General features: G+C 37.4%; 1 protein-coding gene across 8 annotated transcripts in view; it reads left to right on the top strand.

The window, feature by feature from the left end:
• Positions 1-23,446, top strand: part of FOCAD (focadhesin) — a 341,519-nt gene that overhangs the window by 144,901 nt on the left and 173,172 nt on the right. For all 8 annotated transcript variants that reach the window (XR_011964355.1, XR_011964354.1, XM_072596662.1 and 5 more), the window contains 4 exons: positions 11-115; positions 1,524-1,625; positions 2,356-2,486; positions 5,967-6,093. Coding sequence is in view for 6 of the 8 variants with exons in the window: in XM_072596662.1 (XP_072452763.1) it covers positions 11-115; positions 1,524-1,625; positions 2,356-2,486; positions 5,967-6,093 (465 nt within the window). In the remaining 2 variants the exon portion in view is untranslated. The remainder of the gene's footprint in view (positions 1-10; positions 116-1,523; positions 1,626-2,355; positions 2,487-5,966; positions 6,094-23,446) is intronic.

Raw genomic sequence — 23,446 nt, 5'->3', positions numbered from 1 at the left:
TTTGTTCTAGGTACCAAATCTAGTCCCTGTTTTAATGTTCAAGCTTGGAAGACCATTGGAACCTCTTTTGTATGTTGATGTTTTGTATACCTTACCTACTTTGGGGGTACATAAGGTGAGTATATGAACGGAATTTCCTTTCCTAGAGGAAACAACATTTTGAAACTGATTTTGTATCATGAACAAATCCTATAAATTCTTCAGAGTATGAAGCATTGTTTATCTTGTTGGGTTAAGATGAACAGAAGCATCTAGGCAGCAGAATGAACAGAGTGCTGAGCTGTGAGACGGGAAGGGCCGAGTTCACATCCTGCCTCGTGTACTTCTGTGACTGGGCAAATCACCAGACTTCTCTCTTCTCATCTTCCTCCTGTATAAAGTCAGGGAGTCAGCCTCAAAGACTTCTGACTTCCCTTTCAACTCCAAATCTCCACTCCTGGGATAGTGCAGGTGGTGGATGGTTCATGGGAATTAAAGATGAAAATTAGCACAGATCCTTAATTGATCCCTTTCATTTTATAGAAGAGGAGATCAGGGCACAAAATGATTAAATGACATGATCAAGGCTGCTCTGCTAAGAAGTGGTAGAGCCAGGATTTAAAACTCAGGCCTGTGTACTCTCAGTCTAGTGCTTTTTCCATTATGCTGCTAAGTGCCACAAATGACTTACCAGTGCATTTTGTAGAAATAGTAATTATAACCTTCAGATTCCAGACTGCGGAATCATCTTGTGTCCGTATTTGCCTTGGCAGGGCTTCAGTTTAATCCCTATTCCATCAAACCTGATGGTTGGTTTCCTTGCATTCACCTACCACTTACACACACGTACTCAGAGGCCTATGGACTGCAGTCTTCATTTAATTACATTCTTAAGCTTAATGTGAAGCAGCTAGGTTGCACTGGGGATATAGCACTAAACCTGGAATCAGGAAGACCTGATTTAAAATTCAGCCTCAGACACTGACTAGCAGTGTGACCTTGGACAAGTCCCATAACCTCTGCTCTGCCTGTTTCCTCATCTGTAAAATTATAAAAATAACAACATCTGAGGCAGAATGAGGAAATGATGAGTGTTGATGTTCGGTAACGTCTGACACCCCGCCACCCCATGCCCACCCCTCTGTATGGGATTTTCTTGGCAGAGATAGAGGAGTGCTTTGCCATTTCCTTCTCCAGTAAATTAAAGCAAACATAGGTTAAGTGACACAACTAGGGTTACGTAACTGGTGAGTGTCCGAGACTGAATTTGAACTCAGTCTTTTCACACTCCAGGCCCAGTGCTCTATGCACTGAGATGATATTATATATTTATATAATATTAAAATATCAAAATATATAATAAAACGTGTAATATGGACCATCTATTAAAATTATATTGTTCTGTAATTATAAAATGACATCTGGCATTGCAGAAGGATATAATATTTGTAAAACCCTTTGCAAATCTTAAAGTCCTTTATTATGTGAAGGTTACTTTAAAGTTGTTAATCTGAGAACAACCCCTAAACTGCCATATTTTCCAGGTTTGTGTTTCCCAAATACTGCGAGTCATCCAAGTTTTGGGAAACACTCCCCAACTTCGAGCTGTCACTGTACGACTAATGACATCTTTGTGGGAGAAACAGGTGAGCCCCAGATAAACTCTTTTGAAAATCTTTTGTTTCACAAGTGGATGTTTTGTCACTGTAAATTATGATTCATCTTAGGTTAAAAAATTGTATTAAACTTCTTGATTGTGCCAGGCACTGCCATAGGCTTTGGGAATATAGAGACAAAAACAAAACAGTTTTTGCTCTCAGAGAGCATACATTCTGTCATACTCTGGCAAAGGAAACTTAGAAAAATCTGTTAGACAATTAGGATGAGAATCAGGACAGAATAGGGTCATGAACATGTAGAGAAGAAGAGAGTATCCAGGAGAGAGGAGTCAACAGCCCCAAATGCTTCAGCAAGCTCAAGGAGGGTGAGGCCCGCAAAAGAGACCAACAAGTTTGGCAATTGAGCGACTTTGGGAAAAGTTGTTTCTTTTGAGCATTGAGGTCAGAATCTTATACACAAGGGATTGAGAAGTGAGTGAGACAAGGTGAAGGAAGCTATTATCAGAAAGTTATTTTGGCTTCATAATGAATCATGCCAAAATCTTTTTTTTTAAAAATATGATTACACTATTGAGGGAATTCTAGACATTTTGTTTACCAAAATTTTAGCAAAGCTTTGGATAAAGTCTCATGTTATTTTTTGGGACAAGGTGAAGAAATATAGGTTAGGTATTTTATGGCAGCATGAAGTTTTGTAATAATAATTACAGTCTGATTTGGAAATTAACTCTTTTCTAATAAATATAATTCTTCCTAGGATCGTGTGTACCCTGAACTGCAGAGGTTCATGGCATTGTCGGATGTGCCATCTTTGTCTGTGGGCAAAGAGACCCAGTGGGAGAAACTAATTGCCAAAGCAGCCTCCATCAGGGATATATGTAGACAAAGGTAATTTGTAGTGTCCACACCAGTGCATATACTTAAACAAGCATGCACAGTTTGAATTTTAGGTTCTTGGTGTTAGGAATCCTAGAATCATGAAATGTGAGAGTTGAAATGGACATTGATCACTTAGTCCAGAGGTTCTTAACCTGGGTTCCTTGAACTTTTAAAAAAAAATACTTTGAGAACTGTATTTCAATATAATTGGTTTCCTTTGAAATCCTTTATATTTCATTTTATCCTTTTAAAAAGTTATTCTTAAAAGGGGTCCACCAGCTTCACCTGACTCCCAAAGGATTCCAAGAACCATGATTTAATATAACAGGAATTTAAGCATCCCCTGGACAACATCTGTCAAGTGGACATCCAGTCTATGTTGGGAGACTTCCATGGGGTTGAGGTGGGGAGGGAGCCCACTATTTCCTCAGGTACCTATTCTGCTCATAGATCTAATTATTAGGACCTTTAGCCTTATATTGAACCTAAATCTGCTTCCTGTTTCTGTTCCTCTTTTTTACCCTGCTTTAAGAAGAGTAAACCTTCTCCATAACATCTGTTCCAGAGCTTAAAGATGATTATCATATGTCTCTTAAATCTTTTCATTTGCAGATTAAATATAATCTGTATATTATGTCATCTATGTTATTTACTCCATTATACATATAACATGCATTATTTATTATCTATAATATAATCTCTCATTTCTTTTAGCCAGTCCTATATAACATGATCTTGAGATCTTTCACCATTCTGATTACCTTGATCTGGACACTATCCATTTCATTAATATATTTCCTAAAATATGGTACCCCAAACTAAGCGTGGTACTACTCCAAGCGTGATCTGACCACAGGGATTATCACCTTCGTAGCTTGGGATGTGAGCCTCCTTTAGTGCAGCCAAAGATCACATTAGTGTTTTTCACTTCGCTATCGCTGTGGAGTCACTGAGCTTACATTACCCTAACCTCTTCCCCCCGGCTCCCCAGATATTTTTCAGATGAATTGCTGTCTAGCCATCCCTTTCCCAATTTGTGTACTACTTAATTAGATTTGTTTTTTCCACTTCACATGTTGAGTTTACATTTATTCCTCTTAAATTTCCGCACTCTTATTTCGGTCCAGCATTCTAAAGCAAGATCTTTTTTCTAGTCCAACTCTCCATTCAGTTTGTTAGCCTAGTGTCATCTCTACATTAGATAAGCATGTATTCATAGTAATTAAAATAAGGGACAGTGTATGAAAGTGGCCAAAGAGCTGTACTTAACTTGTAGTTAATATGACCTGGTCTCCTGCCTCTGACGCATGCTGGCTGTGTCACTGTTGGCAAATAACACTTCTCAATGCCCCAGGTAGCTCTTCAGTAGAAATCATGTTCTCAGAACAGTAGCTGGTCTCTATTGGTAGGAGTTTCCTCAATGGGGAGAGTCCTCCCCTAATGAAGTTGGGTAGAAGGTTTTAGCACCCACTCTCTCTCTGTCTCCCACTTTTCTTCTCCAGGCGACAAACAAAACAATAAAACAACCCAACCTACAGATCTTTGTCCAGTACTTTGCCATTTGCAAAGTACTTTATGTAAATTATTTCATTTAATCCTTTCAGCAAACCTGACTCGGTAGGTCTCACAGATTTTAACACCATTTTGCAAATAAACAAATGAGCTTGTTAAGTAGCTTTCCTGTGGTCACACAACTAACACATTCCCAAGTTTGATTTGAACACATATCTCTCTGGACTCCAAGTCCAGCTTTCTTCTCAAAATAACATGTCCCCTCTCTTGTCATCTCTGCTGTAAGCAACATGGAGCCAAAGATATCCAGACGTTCCACTGGAGATCTCCTTCCATAGTAACAGAACTGGTTATGATTGCGTTTTGGGGCCACCCATTCCACCTGTTCCAAATATACCTAAACTTTTACTATTATCTAACCTATATTTCTTGATCTTATCCTGAAAAATAACATGAGACTTTGTCCAAAGCTTTGCTAAAATTTTTGTAAATAAAATTTCTTATATTCCTTTGCTAGTGTAACCATATTTTAAAAAAAAGATTCTGGCATGATTCATTATGAAGCTGTAATGATTTTTTGATCATTGCTTCCTTTTCTAGATTCTCACTAACTGTACCCCTGCCAAAATGAGCCCTAGAATTTTGCCAGAAATCCATCAGGCTAAGTCATCATAATTTGCTGACGTGATTCTTTTCTCTTTTGAAAGTTTGGGACAATTGTCTTTCCTTAATTCTATTATCTATTGTCTTTGATCTTTTAAAGTCTTTTAAAGATCTTTTAAAATCTTTTAAATTTTGCAATCACATCTGCTAGCCTGCTTAACAGTATTTTGATGGCGTTTGAGGTGGAGGAAATGTTTTAGGTAAGAAAATCTGAGGTGGTTGCTTTGACTTTGTAAAATTGAACCTGACCTTTTTTTATTTCTGTGGCTACCTGTAAGACCCAGTTGGTAGTTTTTTACAACTCTTAGATAAATATTTCTGCACACAAATGTTATTTGCAGAGCACAAAATGCAAAACATGATCATCCTTATTTTTTCCTAAATTCAGAGCCTTGAAACTGAAGTACTGGACTGTAGTCACAAATTATTTTACTCACTACCTTAATGTCTTATTATTTTATTATCTGTAATTACAGGGATTTTATCAGGGAAGGAATTGTATGTGGCTGTTAACTAAAAAGAAAATAGCCTGGAATTGTTACTGATATTCTGTGCTTTTAAAAACTAAACAGAGAGGAATCAGGGAGATGACTTCTCCATAACTAAATAAAGTAGGAGTGATTGACATTCCTTCCCCCTTCCCTCCCATAACAAAATTACACTTAGTGGCATTCCATTTTTCAACAGCTTATTTTCTTTCCTATGCTGTTAAAAATATGTGGTGGGGGGGGTAGGGTGGGGAGGAAGAAGGAAGAGAGAATGAATTAGATGCTCTTTAAAACTAATTATAGTTTTATAATTTAATGATCTACTATCATGAATGTTTTCAAATTCCTATAAGACAGAAGTAGGACCTGGCAGTGATGTGCTGCAAGGTCCCACAACTATTCTGTCTTCCTCCAGATGCTCTACTACCCCCAGCCCTTCTCAAAAAGAAAACAAGACAAAACAAAACAGAAAGTTTGCCTTAATTGAAAAAGTACAACCTGAGGTAAAAGAGGCATAGCTTTTCCTATTCTGTTCCCATCCTCCTCTCTCATCCTAGACTTTTGTCTGAGTTAATTGGAGTCTAAAATTGCCTTTTCTTCTTTGCAAAATATTTTCACAACCAGAGTCAGTCTAAAGAATTAGGATGGAATCAGGTAAGATTTTAATAGAAGGGGGGTCAGTTCCAGTTTTTAGGAAGGGCAAAGTGAATTAAGCACAGATGTGATGAAGCAGTCTTTGTAGCACGGATGCTTGTTGTGATATGTAGAGAGCCTGTAAGTATTAACACTGATTCATTTTCTTTTTTTTCACATGAATTTCCAATAGACCATATCAGCATGGGGCAGATATGTTGGCAGCCATTTCACAGGTGTTGAATGAATGCACCAAGCCTGATCAAGCTACTCCAGCAGCCTTAGTATTACAGGGTCTTCATGCACTCTGTCAAGCGGAGGTAGGTTTCATTTTAGTCGTTTCATAGTACTTTGCAGAATTGAGTGCCTGGGCAGAAGGGAGCCCAGGGTCCAACTGTTCATTCTGAGATGTTTCTTAGGTGACCCTTTTAGAAAGCTGAAGAAACCCACCTCACAATGACTTTTTAGTAGATAATAGAGAAAAAGGGCTCATTTATTAATAATCATATCATGATTTAGGTTTTTCAGAGACTCTTGTACGATTTCATTTTTGCCTCATAACTGTCTTGCAAGGTAGATTCAGGTATGGTTATCCCTAGATTATAGAGGTGACACTGTGGTCTTGGAGAGTTTAAGTGATACCCCTGGCCATAGCTAGTAAGTGTTGGCAGTGGGATTTAAGCCTATCTTCCTGTCTCCAAGCAAAGTACTTCATTTATGCGGATTCTTAATGTGGCTTTTCTTCAAGTTTTCAGATTCTGCTGGCATTGGACCAAGAGATAACTTGACAAACTGCATCTTCGTGTTGTTTTGTTCCTTCTTCTTTGCTCATTCTCTTTGTAAGGTCACAGTGGAAATTTTTGTTGCGAATACTTTTAATGAATTCACTTCCAGGCAACGTTTCTACCAGCATAGGTGTTAGTGATCAGTGGAAGGGAAATGTGGACTGAACCAGGATCAGTTTTACATCCAAGGAAAATTATTAATTATTTGAAGATTGGCAGAGTATCTATGCTCCTCTAGAGATCTGATGTGAGACAATGAGTCAGTGTTAAATCCAGGACTTTAAATCATATTCTAAAGTTTTGCCATCTGGAAACCTTTTAAAGTCTCTTCAGAGTGCTACAAATGGCAAACACGTTCTCTCCCTGAATGCAGAACATCACAACCAAACCACATAAATTTTATACATAGGTTTTACAAAAGCATTTGATACTCTGAGAAGATCTTTATTGACTCTTGGAAATGATTGTCCAGCTTGAGTGCCCTGAAAAAGTCACTGAAATTCTGGTGTTTTCCCTCAGTTACATGACTGATTAAAATAGTGGATGACTTTGCCATCATTAATAGAGTTTAATGGGGGTTTTATAACAGGTTATAATTATGTAAAGGTTATAATTTTATAACCTTCATTCATTCTTCCAACGTGAATGTTGGAGGAGAATGAAATTTTAGATAAGGTCTTTTCCCTCAAAGCCTTATTCTGTTTCCTCACAGAGCTATGAGGTGACTTGAGAGTTTCAGTGGCTGTGGCTACAGAGTGTTTGTAAATGGAAAGCCTTCTAAGTTGGAAGAATTTTAAGTGTGGACTAATGATGGACTATGTGCCCATCAGCTGAGGTGATGGACTTGAGGCTCATTTGAGGCTCATTAAATGTGTGGAACCTCATTGGGTGATTTTTTTTTTTTTTCAGTTAGAATTCATAAAAACTACAGAAGCACAGGGGGGTTGTTGTCTGCATTGATTAAGGATTATATGCATTTGAGTAGAATATACATGAAGGAGTATGTACTTTGAAGTACTTTGAATTATAGAGTTGAATGAATTTTAAAGAGTGTTATTATGGAATAGAGGGAAGTCTGGAAGCTGAATGGAGGAAGTGGCATTGAAAGGATAGGGACTCAAAGTAAGAAGATGAATGCTAGATCAGTAGGGTCCAAGTCTCCAATATACCCCTAAAGATAAGGCACTAAACGATGACAAAAACCCAGAAATTCCTACAAGATGTTTCATAAGAACATCCCTTTACAGAAAAAGAAGGAAAAAAACTGTAATAATTCAAATAAATATTATGCAATAAAAGTCTGAAGTGGTGACTGGAGAAAAACCAATGAATTGTCATCATCAATGCTTTTAAAAATGAAGCTGTATTTATTACAAGATTTATTATCATGGCTCGCACTAAAGGAAATTTTAATTTGGCATTAATAGGAAAGAACTGACAAGAGTGAAAAAATTTTAAGAAGATGGTACAATTTAGCAACTTGATATTTTTGTGGATAATTTTAATACAGCATGTATTTACTGAGCGGTAAAATTGACATACTTCAAGAAAAATCAGCAGAAAAATATGTAATGGAAGCTAAAACTATCAGTATATAATAACTGGAAGAAAATCTAATGATCAGATTGTGAAGTTAGAGCTAAACGGGTCCTTAGAGGTTGTCTCATACAAGAGGAAACTGAAGTCAAGAGAGGTCAAATACTTTGTTCCCTCACACAAATAATTAGAGCAAGTCTGATTTCTAATTAGTCCTCTAGTTCCACTGTACCATGTTGCTCTAATATCCTTACCAATAAGTGTGAAATTATAAAGAGTACAGAAATTAGAAAAAAAAAAGTTTCTCCCTGAAAAAGAAAAAGCAAAAAAAACATATCTGAGCACTCTCTTTCAGGAAATCAAAGGACAGAATTTTCTACAATTATGGAAAGAGTGAAAGAAATCCACAAAATATTAAGAGTTATGAAATTGACTTTCATCTCCACCAGGCATATTCTTATAGCTTTGCTATTTCACAATAACATAAAATTGTTTTTGTGATCAGCCAAGGAGAAAAATACTGCCTATCAAAAATGCAAGTTTGAATTGCACAGCCTTGTTTAGTTCTAAGGTGAAAAATTCTAGGTAATGCTGGAATTTGAGATTTTACCATGCTAAAGATGGTCTCTTAAGACTTCGCAAAAATTCTTGGATATGTAAATTAACCATGTAGAACTAGGAGGTAAACTCTTAAGTAAACTTTAAAGCTATGGATATATTCTATGGAAATTTTGTTTAAGGGTAGCAATTCAGTAGTAGGTTGTTTAGATCAGGATTTCTTCAACCTTTTCCATTCCTGAGCCCTTCAGTACTTATTAAACTGTGACTGTGGTCATGACTGTAGGATCAAGAAGCCCTTGATTACAATTTTGGTCATCTCAGCGTAACCACTTTGGGAGCAGACAAGAAGATAACAGATATGTTAATATGACTAAGTATTACTCAGTATTACCCCCCTGTCATCGACTTCTAGTGAGGGCAATGTAATGGTAGTTTTGACTAGATTAACAAATAGAGTGTAAATTCTATAAAGGGAGATATTGATTGAATAAAACTTGAGAACATAATATTTTCAGCAACAGTTAAAGGATACAAATAAACTTAAGCTAGTATGAAATAAATTTCCATTTAAAAGTAGAACATTCATAAATAATTGATGCTTCAAATAGATATATGTAATCTTATAAGTTTAAAAATTACTTCCGTAGACACAGATCATAGCCCATCCAGGCCTGATTGACCTTTATGATTCTTTCCATGTACTCCCAAAAGTTAGCCACACAGATTCTATCCAAAGTTCTGGAGTTCTTCTCAATTTTCTCCTGATATCACGAGGATACCAGTGAAACATTCTGTCCATCTATCTGTGTGCTCATGCTCTCTCTCTGCCCCACCCCCAATATCCCATCTTTTCTTTCTGTCATACAGTTCCTTGATGACATCCTTTACTTGTGTTGTTCTTTGTTGGTTCCTCATTGATTAGATATTGACACCTGCTCACACCTATCATTTATTATAATTTATTTACTGCTCTGTGTGATATTCATCTTTAGTTCTTCAGAGAGACTTGTTTCAAATTTCAGTGGCATGTGGCAACGTTGGTAAAATGTGTTGAAAAGATGAGCTTTGCTGTTATCGGGAGGTTGGGGTTAATAAAACTGCTTTGCAGTTTTCCAAAAGGAAGTCAGATGCTCCTGTGTTTTCATGAGAAAGAGATCTATAATCACTCAGAAGAGTTTGTCCTCTCCATCTACATAGGATCGTCAAAATGGATGAAATGTGTCAATAGCCTAGATTTCATCGTACATCTGAGGGCATATCCAACAGTATGAATACTTAGAATAGCGCATGTGATCAAAAAGATAGAGCCAGAGTTAAAAACGAGGTATGTAGGGTGGTTGACTATGTCATACTGATTTAATTTTTTTATAGAGTGATTATTAATGTAAGAGGGATGCAAGGGGTACTTGATTACCAGCATCACAAATGAAGAAAAAGGGGAGGAGGAAAAGTGGGAGTGAAGATAATTCCAGCACAACACTTTGTGATACAGGCTATGAATTAGAAAATTTTGAAAAAAAGAAATTATATAACAAATGAAAATTTCAGAAATCTAGCTTTTTTATGGCTTTTTTGTGTTTGCAAAGCACTTTTCATAGGTGTGTAATTTAATCCTCACAATGTTCTGAGGTAGGTGCTCCCTACTTATCCTTATGAGGACGCTAAGATTCAGACAGGTTATATAAGTTGGCAGCAGTCATATGTAACAAGTGTATCTGAAACAGATTTTGAACTTGGGTGTTCTTGATGCCTAGTTTCGCCATCTATCCTCTGTATAAATTAGCCATCCACTTTGGGGTATGTGAGGATGTGAAAAGATTGATGTTAGATTAGTAGCAGTGTAATCTTTGCTTATATATATATATTAAAAAAAATTTTTAATCTTTGCTTATAAGGCAAGTAATATAGTCAGATGAGTACATTAATATGGTAGAGGTAAAATACAAAGTCACAAAATACATGAGTTGAAAGGGTCTCACAGACCGTTGAATCTCACCTCTACCTGACTAACCATCCCCTTTGTGACTTCCTGATAAGTGGTCATCAGAGCTCTGCTAGAACATCTTTATTAAAATGGAAATCAAATTTCATAGTTATGAATATAAGATGGATATTATGATATGATATAATATGAATAAAAATGATTAATTCTGTAAGGAGAAGAAATCGTTATGGAACAGATTGAAAATTCTATTTTGCAGGACCTTGCCTAAGGGAATCACACCTAAAAAATATTTAAAATAAGTGAATAGAATAAAATTTATTATGTTTCACCAGAATCCAGAGGATCATAAGTTGCACATGTGATAATAGACAAAATTGAAATCAAATTGGAAAACATTAAGAGATTTCTATATAAATATAACTATGTACTAAGTAATACTGACAATGAAAAACATCAGTATTAAATATACCCTTACCTAACAACATAGCAACTACATTTTAGAGAAAGCAGTTACTTGAACTCCAGAAAGCTCTAAAGAGAAAAACAACAGTCTCTGAAGAGGAGACCTAAGCCTCTAGTAAAGTAATACAGCATGTCAAAGATTAAGAAAAACAGAGAACTCCAACAGAATGCTAAATACTTTGAGTTTAAGTATATGAAAAGAAAGAAACTAAAATGGTTTTGAATACAATTTTTATTAAAAATTATTTATATTAACTCTGTCATTTTATAAAATATATTTTATATTTTCCTTTATATTGTTATATTATGTTAATGTTAACTTTTGTTTATAAAAGCAACCATATACCACTTTTTTATATATATATGTATATACACACACACACACACACATCACACACACACATATATATATAGATATATATGTATATCTATATATATATAGATATATATATATATATCTATATATATATAGATATATATATATCTTGTCAAAACTTCCTCACAGAGGTCTGTAGAAGCTGCTGGGCACCTTTTGGCCATTCTTTGGACATCATGTGTCTACCCATGATATAGACTGTCAAGCAGTTATATTTTTTTCCTTTCTGGTCAGCCATCCTTCCAGCACCCTTTATATCAGTTTCTCATTGGTTGTGTGTTGCAGCTTGCTGATGTTCATCATTTTCTTCTCCGTTGCCTTTCGAAGGATTATCAGCTTCAGTTCTTCAGAGAATATAAACTTGTAGCCATGTATTGTCACTGGAAAAATATTGATATTAAGGAGCGAGACATTTCTTTTAGAAAAGCTTATGGCTGTTATAAAAATCAAGCAGTATAGCTTGCTATCCTTTCCCTGTTAAATTCTGGACCCGTAGCACTATAAAAAATGATAAGAAGATAGATGATCAATGGATACAAGGCTAGAGAGAGACCTGAAATATAAAATACTAAAATCACTTAGGTCAAAGACCAAACTATACAAACACTAAACCTTATATTAAATGTAATGACAACATTGATGCAGCATATAAATATTGATGAGTTTGAACTTAAGCAGTTCAGGAACCAATTTATATCTCCGAATGTTGTGTTCATGGGAGAGAAGATGAATGAATTGGATTCACAGTTTGAAAATTAGAAATCGAACAAATTAACAGCCTAAATCAGCACAGAATAACAAAACTTCAAAAATGAGATATTAATGAAACTAAGTAATACTGTTAGCAAATATGTGTCTGTACCGACAGGTTAGTAATCACTATATGTGCAGTGGTTTGCTTCTAGTTTTTGCTGCGTATTTAGTGTTCTGGCTTTGGTTGAATAAACTGTGACATATAAATAGCACACAGTATTATTGTGTTATAAAAAATGACAAATGTGAACAATTTAAGGAGGTATAGAATTTATATAAATTGGTACAGAATGAAGAAAGCAGAACTCACATAGCAAAAACTAGCAGCAATCATGGATTTGAAAATAGAGGGGCAGCAAGAGTCAGTTAAATACACAAAAGAACTTGGAGGGTCATGGAGGATAGGATGATTTTGATTCTGCATGTTAAAACTACTATGTCTTCTTGCATTTGCATGTTCTTGTGATTTTTAAACAATATGCAGATGACAGTTTTATGATTATATTTGTAGTTTTTAAGGCATGCCGCAGAATACAATAAGAATACAGTAAGAAATAAGGTAACTGTCATTTGGGTTTTACTTAATATCTTATTATCAGGGAAGCGAGGGGAGTATTCAGAAAGATTGTAGTGTAATCTAGACGATGAAAAATATTTTTAAAAAGACTTTTAAGCAACTTAGGTAAATGTAGTGAGAGAGTGAATTTTTATTATAGTAGCCAGTGTTAGCAAACGTGTAGGGACAGCATGTCAGAGGGTCTGATTTGGAGAGAATAGTTTAAATATAATGTAGTAAAAAAAATTTAAAAAGCAGGGGAAAAGTAATATGAAATAACCCTGGCAATAGAAGGTGCTCCCAGATATCAGAGGCTTTGGCTTGTGGGAAAAGAGTTTGAATTTTACTCATCAAGCTAAAGGGAGCCAGCGAAGATGTTTGAGTGAGGAATATTTTTCAAATTCATTACCAGATTTATTCAAATAAAAGATTTTTTTCAGACTTTGTTAAAAAGGATTGTTTGGATGATGCGGTAGAATGGAGGTGGTAATTCAAGACTTACACTAGTTTGCTAGCATTGGAAACGGAAAAACAGATTGATGTGAGAGGTGTTGTAGAGATGGAATCTGCAGGACTTGGCTGCTTTTTGGATGGTTGTTAGCTAGTTTAGGGGTGACTAACCCTAAATGCCTTTAGCTTATATACATAGGAGATAAAATTTGGTGGATACAGTGACAGAAATATCCACATTGGGAAGAGGAGCAGGTAGCTGCAAGTAAGTGCAATTTTGGACTCCTAGTAGGACATGCTGGTAGATATGTCCTGTAAGTAACTGGAAAAATGTGTCTGGAATAGAAGTCAAAACTAGAAATCTAGATTTGGGAGGTATCTGCTTAGAGACAGTAAATGAAGCCATGAGACTTACGATATTGTCATTTGAGAACATATGAAGAGATAAGAATGCTAAGGATTGACCCTTGGGGAATACACATATTAAGAGATTAGGAAAGAACAAAGAAGACGTAGAAAAATCAGTCAGAGAAGTGAGTGAACTAGAAAGGTATATTCTTTCTGAAGATAGGAGAAAGTATAACTTAGGACAATAACTGTAATTTAGTGAAGAATGTCAGAAACTTCAGAGATAAAAGTAGATATAGACAGAAAAAAATTACTGTTATTTATGTATAGGGATGTGGAGGTTATTGCCTAGCTTGTATAAAACAGTTTCAGTAGAGTAATGGGAGTGAAATTTTGTTGGCAAAGGAATTTGGCAGTGAGTGATAGATGAGGGATAGTTAGACTTTAAAAGATCACAGGAAGACTTTTGGCAGATAGGAATGAGTATAGAGAAAAGCTTAAGAATGCATAAGAGTGAGGGCTTGGCTGCTGGAACAAGGTTATAGACAAAGTGAGAGTGGATGAAGTTATATGTGTAAGCAGAAGGATTAAACTGTATAGCCATCACCCTTAGAAGGAATAATTCCTGTGTAGTCCTGGAGGTTCTGGGAAGTTTTGAGGGATGGAAACTTGGGGCCAAGAAGGTCTGTTTTTTTGATTTCTTCGTTGACCTAGGAAACTAGATTATCAGCTGTGTGGGGATTTGGGAGACCAAGAAGAGAGAAGGCAAGTTTAAAACATTCCACGTGGGGAAAGAGGAGTAGGCAGTTATTCAGAGGGCAGCAGAAAATGTACCAGGTTCCTGGGGGCACAGCTATTGTTAGATCATCTCAGTTTTCAGTTGATAAAATATCATTGATATTGTGATGTTCTTTAGAGATATTCAGGAACCTTGGATCAGAAGTAGAGAAACTGGATGATGTTTGATTTCTGTGGATGAGGATTTGCAGGTCCAGAATGGCAAAGGGTTTCTTTTAAGGGTAGAAGCTAGTGAAGCATGAAAATAGCCAACTGTGAGATCCAGGCTCAGTATAAAAGCAGATAAAGTTGGAGTGGGAACGGTGAGGATGGACTGGAAGTCTTATTTTTTCTTGTATATAACCTGCCACTTAGGGCCTTCAGGGCTCTTACAACACGTCAGAAGATTTCGGGCAGCCTGTGAAAAATGTAGAGAAGGACATGCATTGTATGTAGAGGAAATTCTTTGTAGTATTGGATTACTATGAAGATAGTTTTCAACGTTCATTTTTATAAGATTTTGAGTTCCAAATTTTTTTTTCCCTCCTCTCTCCCCAAGATGGCATGCATTCTGATATAGGCTATACATATTGTGAAGGAAGAATCAGAACAAGAGGGAAAAATCATGAGAACTGTATTTTCCTCCATTCTATTGCATGCCTTCTGTCCCACCCCCATTTATTCTGTTCTCTCTCCTTTCACCCTGAGCCTCCTCAAAAGTGTTTTGCTTCTGACTAACCCCTCCCCCAATCTGCCCTCCCTGCTATCAACACCCACTTTCCCCCTTCTCTTATCCCTTTCCCCTCCTGTTTTCTTGTAGGGTAAGATAGATTTCTATACCCAACTGCATGTGTCTATTATTCTCTCTTTGAGCCAATTCTGATGAGAGTAAGGTTCACTTACTCCCCTTCACTCTCTCCCCTCTTCCCCTCCATTGCAAAAGCTTTTTCTTGCCCCTTTTATGTGAGATAATTTACCTCATTGTACTTCTCCCTTTCTCTTTCTCTCAGTACGTTCCTCTCTCAACTCCTAATTTTATTTTTTAGATATCTTGTCATATGCAACTCACATCTGTGCCCTCTGTCTAGATGTACTCCTTCTAACTACCCTAATACTCTGGTCTTTTCATCAAGAATGCTGTGAAGTCCTCTATCTCATCAAATGTCGTTTTTTCTTCTGAAGGATTATACTAATTTTTGCTGAGTAGGTGATTCTTGATTGTAATCCTAGCTCCTATGACCTCCAGAATATCATATTCCAGACCTTTAATATAGAAGCTGCTAAGTCTTGTGATATCCTGACTGTGGCTTCACCATACTTGAATTGTTTCTTTCTGGCTGCTTGCAGTATTTTCTGTTTGACCTAAGAACTATAGAATTTAGTTATAATATTCCTGGGAGTTTTCATTTTGTGAACTCTTTCAGGACATGAATGGTGAATTCTTTAAATTTCTGTTTTACCCTCTGGTTCTAGAATATCAAGGCAGTGTTCCTGAAAGAGGATGTCTAGGCTCTTTTTTTTTTTTTTTTGATCATGGATTCAGGTAGTCCAATGGTTTTATCTATCCTGGATCTATTTTTCAGGTCAGTTATTTTTCCAGTGAGATATTTCACAGTCTTTTTTTTCATTCTTTTTATCGTTTCTTGATTTCTCATAAAGTCATTTGCTTACATTTGCTACATTCTAATTTTTAAGAAATTATTTTCTTCAATGAACTTTTGTGCCTTCTTTTCCATTTGGCCATTCTGCTTTTTAAGGCATTGTTCTCATTGGCTTTTTGGACCTCTTTTACCAGTTGGCCTAGTCTGTTTTTAGGGTGTTTTTTTCTTCAGTATTCTTTTGTTTCTTCTTTAGCAAGCTGTTGAATCATTTTTCATGATTTCCTTGCATCACTCACTTCTCTTCCCAATTTTTCCTCTGCTTCTCTTACTTGATTTCTAAAATCCTTTTTGATTGGCCTGAGACCAATTCATTTTTTTTGGAGGCGTTGGATGTAGGAGCTTTGATTTTGTTATCTTTATCTGCATGTGTGTTTTGATCTTCCTTGTCACCAAAGTAAGTTTCTCTAATCAGAGGTTTTTTTCCATTGTTTGTTCATTTTCCTAGCTTATTACTTGATTTTTAGCTGTTTCTAAAAGTACGCCTCTGCTTCCAGTGTGGAAGGCACTCCATCCCAAGCTTCAGAGGTTTTGTCCAGCTGTTTTCAGAAATATTTCTAGGGACCTGTAAGACTTTAGTTCTTCCAAGTAGTATGGTCTAAGAAGAAGTGTTTATTCTTCTCTTGGCCGGTGGGAGAACACAAGCACTCTTTTCTATCCTGGAACTTTGAGGAAAGTCCCCCTTCCACTGTGAAGACAGGGTCTGCTGTGCTAGTGCTCCTCCTCACTCTGGGACTGCCACCCAGGACTGTGACCAGGATCTGAAGGGTGGACTCTTGGTGCGAGCAGAAAGACCCCTGGAATCTCTTTCTGATTAGTTGTTTGACCCCCTTACAACCTGTGGGCTGAGTATTCTGGAAGCAGCCACTGTGCTCCTTCTGTTCTTGAATCAGTCACTCTCAAGACCTGCTCCTTGTTTGTTGGGACTGGGGCTGTGCTGCTGTGGCCTGCAGTGACTGTGCTCCTCTCTCACCATGCTAAAAACAGACCTTTCCTGCCAACCTTCCAAATTGTGTTGGACTAGAAATTTGTTTCAGTCCATCTTTTTGTGGGTTCTACTGCTCCATAATTTGTTTAGAGTCATTTTTAAAAGTATTTGGAGGGGTTTGGTGGAGAGCTTGGGCAAGGCCCTGACATTACTATGCCATCTTGGCTCTGCCCCAGGGACTGGAATTCTTAAAGGAAAAGAATATATTTTGTGAGAGCATGGGGTAGTAGAATAATATAAGGTTTTATTGGTCAGTGCAATTTCACATTTTAGGATCTTAGACGTAATGTTCTTGCCAGAAATTGTAAGGTCCAGTACATGACCATTTAATTGTATAGAGGACATCACTGGACTTGAGAAGTCAAGTTTTTAGGGTAGTCATCAACGTTAATATTTAAGTCCTAGGAGTATGTCACAGAAACCACAGGGTGTTACTGTCTTAACTGAAGTACAAAAGTGTGCCTATACTTACTTCTTACTGGGTAATGAAAGAATTCTCCTGTCAAGCTTGATGTAATTGGAGAGTGTTGAGCCAGTACAGTAGGTCTGAAGAATGTGAGCTCTAACAGTTGAGAGTATAACCTGCTAGGAATCAATATTGCTTTTAAGGGAAACTCACTCTTGACTTTTGTTGGGAGGTTTCTCTCACATGTCACCACTATCTTCCCACCCCACAGCCCAGTCAGTGATAGCATCTTCTAGCAGAGCTGCTTTCCCAACAAGAGATACCATGAATACAGAAAGCAGTCAGTCAGTTTACTGTGTGCCAAGCCCTGGGCATATAAATGGGAAGAAAGACATGCCCTCAAATTGCTTACCCTGTAATGGGAGAAGACAACTCATCAGAAGGAGCTGAGGAGGTGGGATACACATGATAGAGGAGGTCCTGTGTAGATGAGGCGTCACTGTACTTAGAGAGAAGTAAAAACACAGTTGTCTGGGCCTCCTCCTTATATTAGAGATTCTGGGAAAAAGAAGCCCATCCCAAGGAAAGATTCCAGATGTGGAGAAGACTTCCAATGTGCCTTATGTCATCTGGGTGTAGAGTGTTCTAAGCTGAAGAGGTTTTAGTAGCATGTTAGAGAAAAAAGCCTTATGGTGATGAGTCATTTAGTGGACCCTGGAACAGGGTAAAGATTTAGGAAGGAGGCACAGAGCCCAGAGGATTGAAGTTCCCAACTGAGATCCTGTGCTTTAGAGGTGTGAGTTGTTTTGGCCACATGTGTGTGCCTCTCACTAGTATACTCTATGTTTGTGCCCACTTTTCTCATTTATGCAGTGGGTGTTTGTGGGAAGTTGTGCCCCTAGCTTTATAGGGCTGAGGTTCTTTGCTAGTGTTCTTACAATGCATCTCATTAACCCTAAATATCTTTGTCTTGATCTACTTGTGTCTTTTGGCCGACCTATAGTCTTAGGAGTCTTGATCCTAGGGTGGCCATCTCCTCTGAGCTCAAGTTGAGGGACAGTTTCAGGGGTTCATGACATTAGTGGCCTCCTAATTGTTATTCTTGATCTCCATTCTTCTCTGTCTCCAATCCATCCTTCATACTATCGTCATATTATTCTTCCTAATACTATACAAGAATTATGTCATTCCTTCCTCCCCCAAAAAATGTTCTGCAGTTCCCCATTGTCTGCCAAATCAAATGGAAGCTGCTGATCTCATCATCCAAGCCCCCCAAGGTTTCTCCTACCCTGACCTTTTCAGTGTTATTTCACACTTTTCTTCTTTACAAATGCATTGTGTTCTAGCTAACCCAAAACAGGTGCTGCTCTTCATTCTCTTTTTTAAAAAAATATATATTTTTTAGTTTTCTCCATTTACTTCTATAAGATTCTGAGTTTCAAGTTTTCTCCTTGTCTCTCCCCTCCCCCACCCCAAGATGACATGTAATTTAATATAGGCTCTACGTATATATTCACGTTGAACCTATTTTCACATTAGTCATATTGTAAAAAAGAATTAGAACCAGTGGGAGAAATCCTGAGAAAGAAGAAACAAATAAAAAAAGAAAAAAGAGAGTAAATAATATTCTTCAATCTGTATTCAGACTCCATAGTCCTTTTTCTGGATGTGGACATCCATCATGAGACCTCTGGAGTTTTCTTGAATCCTTGACTTGCTGAGAAGGGCTAAGTCTATCAAAGTCATTGGACATTTTGGCTGTTACTGTGGACAGTGTTCTGGTTCTGTTCACTTTACTCAGCATTGGTTCACGTAAGTCCTTCCGTGTTTTCCGACATCACCAGCTCATCATTTCTTATGGAAAAATAGTATTCCTTTATGCTCATATACCAATTGATGGATATCCTTCCCAGTGTCTAATTCTTTCCACCACAAAAAGAGCTGCTATAAATAATTTTGTATATGTGGGTCCTTTTCCCATTTTTATGATCTCTTTGGGATATAGACTTAGAAATGGTATTGTTGGTCAAAGGGTATGCACGGTTTTATAGCCTATAGACCTTTGGGCGTAGTTCAAATAACTCTCCAGACTGGTTGGATCTGTTCACAAATCTACCAGCTATGCATTAGTGTTCCAGTTTTCCCACATCTTCTTCAGCATTTATAATTTTCCTGTTTTATTATGTTAGCTAATCTGATAGATGTGATGTGATACCCGAGAGTTGTTTTTGTTTTACATTTCTCTAATCTATACTGATTTAGAGCATTTTTTTTATGACTATAGATAGCTTTAATTTCTTCATCTGAAAACTGCCTGTTATATCCCTTGACCAATTTATTAATTGGGGAATGATTTGTATTCTTATATATTTAACATTTTTCTTATCCTTTCATGCCCCCCTATGCTTTTGCTGAATATGTCCCTAGTTACTGGACCTCCCCACTTTCTCCTGTTCTGAAGATTTTTTTTTTTTTAATTTCTTTAAGGTCTAGTTGCAAGAGTGCCTTCTTTCATTAAACCTGTACTAATCCTTTCCAGTTTTTCCTAAAACTTCTTATAGAATTGACTTTCTTTTCTTCAATTTTTGATCACATACATTTTTGTATAATAGTTATTTGTATACATGTTCATGTCCTATTCTTCCTTAATTGATTGAATTTTTAAAATTAAAACCTTAACAATAATCAATGAAGCCAACAAAAGAGGATTGTATATCCTAAGAGGGTGAACTTTTGTTACATACAGTATTTTTATAGTAATTTTATTGTAATGATAACGCAGTCACCCTGATGAAAATATTTCTAGATAAGCTATTTTTTTGCCTCTCTATCGCTGTCCAGCAACTCTTACTCTCAGAGGTGAGTGGCATGTTTTGTGATGTCTTCTCAAATTAGGATTGGTCACTGCCTTGACCAGAGTTCTGTAGTCTTTTAAAAATGTTTTCCTTTACATTATCATTGTTATGTAAATTTGTTTTCCTTGTTCTATACATTTTACTCTGCATCACTTCATAAGGGTTCCTCAGAATTTGTCATAACTTGTCATTTCTTGTGGCACCTAGTTCATATCATTCATATGCGCTACATTCAACTTCTCCAGTCACATTCTAGTTCATGGGCACCCACTTTCTTTCCAGTTCTTTGTTCCAACAAAAAGTACTGCTATGTTTTTATGCATGTAAACCCATTTTCTCTTTCCTTGACCTTTTTTGGGGGGGGGGGGCAGGTAAATGCATCTTATTGATATCTTTGAGTCAGATATCCCTTCCTTATTAGATATTTTAGCTAATTGAGTGCAAGAACTCGCTATACCACAGTCCGTCTTTTTGTCCATTGTCCAACTCTTAGCGAACTCCTTTGGAGTTTTCTTGACAAAGATAGTGAAGTGTTTTGTGATTTCCTTCTTCACCTCATTTTACAGATGAGGAAGTTGAGGCAAAGCAGCTCCCCCAGGCTCACACAGAGATAGTAAGTGTCTGAGACTGGATTTGAACTCTGGAAAGATGAATCTTCCTGACTCCAGGCCTGGCACTCTATCCTCTGTGCCACCTAGCTTCCCAGTTTGAACATAGCAGGTACTTTATTATTGGAACTGAATGAAATCCCTTTCATCATGTGCCTTTTCTTCTTTTTTCTTAGTTTGAATCTCTCTTTCTAGTTTAGATGGCAAACTCCCTGGATGGTGACTAAAACAAATGTATTTTATTGATTCTTATGGGACTTTGCTCAGTGTAATTTACTGTAATATCATTTAGAAATGACTAAAGCACTGACTACATGAATGTGTAATTTCAGTATTGACATTCTTCTGGATCTGTTTGGTAATGGATAACTTAAGGTGCATTAAAAAATTGTTCTGGGGGAGGAGCCAAGATGGAGCGGAGTAGATAAACACACATACGCTAGCTCCGAAACCAAAGCCCATAAATTACCTGTAAAGAAGAACTCCCAACAAATTCTGGAGCAGCAGAAGCCACAGAACAACAGAGTGGAGGACATTTCTGTTCCAGAGAGCATTGAAAAACTGATGCGACAGGTCTGTCACGCACCTGACCCGGAGCACAGCCCAGCCCTGCCTTGGCCGCGTGGCACCGAGAGGAGCAGATCCGAGCAGGCTTCAAGGACAGAATCTCCAGCAGCCCCGCAGGTCCCTCCACCCACAGGCACTTAGAGGTGAGTGAGAGAGTCTTTTCAGCTCGCCGAGAGGAGGCAGGGTATCCCCATAACTCAGGCCCCCTTGGGAGGCAGCAGCAGAGGAAGCAGCAGACAAGGGCTCCCAAAGCAGGCAGGAGCCCAGATCCATTGTTGAAGGTCTCTGCATAAACCCCCTGAGGGAACTGAGCCCCATGTGGCAGCCCTGCCCCCTCCTGAGCAGCTGATCTTAATTTCACACTGAAGAGCAGCTCTGCCCCCGCCCAAAGGCCTGAGGCTGGGAAGCAGCATTTGAATCTCAGACCCCAAGCACTGGCTGGGCAGATCTGGAGGCGAGGTGGGTGTGGAGAGGACACTCAGAAGTCAAGTAACTGGCTGGAAAAATGCCCAGAAAAGAGGGAAAATAAAATAAGACCAGAGAAGGTTACTTTCTTGGTGAACAGATATCTCCTCCCATTCTTTGGGATGAGGAAGAACAATACTTACCATCAGGGAAAGACGTAGAAATCAAGGCTTCTGTATCCCAAACATCCAAAATAAATATTCAGTGGGCTCAGGCCATGGAAGAGCTCAAAAAGGATTTTGAAAATCAAGTTAGAGAAGTGGAGGGAAAACTGGGAAGAGAAATGAGAAAGATGCAAGAGAAGCATGACAAGCAAGTCAACACCTTGCTAAAGGAGACCCAAAAAAATGCTGAAGAAAATAATACCTTGAAAAATAGGCTAACTCAATTGGCAAAAGAGGTTCAAAAAGCTAATGAGGAGAAGAATGCTTTCAAAAGCAGAATTAGCCAAATGGAAAAGGAGATTCAAAAGCTCACTGAAGAAAATAGTTCTTTCAAAATTAGAATGGAACAGCTGGAGGCTAATGACTTTATGAGAAACCAAGAAATCACAAAACAAAACCAAAAGAATGAAAAAATGGAAGATAATGTGAAATATCTCATTGGAAAAACAACTGACCTGGAAAATAGATCCAGGAGAGACAATTTAAAAATTCTGGGACTACCTGAAAGCCATGATCAAAAAAAGAGCCTATACATCATCTTTCATGAAATTATCAAGGAAAACTGCCTTGATATTCTAGAACCAGAGGGCAAAATAAGTATTCAAGGAATCCACTGATCACCTCCTGAAAGAGATCCAAAAAGAGAAACTCCTAGGAACATTGTGGCCAAATTCCAGAGTTCCCTGGTCAAGGAGAAAATATTGCAAGCAGCTAGAAAGAAACCATTCAAGTATTGTGGAGATACAATCAGGATAACACAAGATCTAGCAGCTTCCACATTAAGGGATCGAAGGGCATGGAATAGGATATTCCAGAAGTCAAAGGAACTAGGACTAAAACCAAGAATCACCTGCCCAGCAAAACTGAGTATAATACTTCAGGGGAAAAAATGGTGTTTCAATGAAATAGAGGACTTTCAAGTATTCTTGATGAAAAGACCAGAGCTGAAAAGAAAATTTGACTTCCAAACACAAGAATGAAGAGAACCATGAAAAGGTGAACAGCAAGGAGAAGTCATAAGGGACTTTACTAAAGTTGAACTGTTTACATTCCTACATGGAAAGACAATATTTGTAACTCTTGAAACTTTTCAGTATCTGGGTAGTGGGTGGGATTACACACACACGGACACACGCACACACAGACACACACACAGACAGAAAGCACAGAGTGAATGGAATAGGATGGGATCATATCTTAAAAAAAATGAAATTAAGAGGTGAGAGAGAAATATACTAGGAGGAGAAAGGGAGAAATGGAATGGTGCAAATTATCTCTCATAAAAGAGGCAAGCAAAAGACTTTTTAGTGGACCGAAAAAGAAGGGAGGTGAGAGAAAAACATGAAGTTTACTCTCATCACATTCCACTAAAGGAAGGAATAAAATGCATACTCATCTTGGTATGAAAACCTA

The sequence above is a fragment of the Notamacropus eugenii genome, chromosome 3 (assembly GCF_028372415.1).
Source record: "Notamacropus eugenii isolate mMacEug1 chromosome 3, mMacEug1.pri_v2, whole genome shotgun sequence".
In the NCBI taxonomy this organism is placed as follows: domain Eukaryota; kingdom Metazoa; phylum Chordata; class Mammalia; order Diprotodontia; family Macropodidae; genus Notamacropus; species Notamacropus eugenii.
Note: the sequence above shows the minus strand (reverse complement) of the source record. Positions and strands in the feature narration are given on the sequence as shown.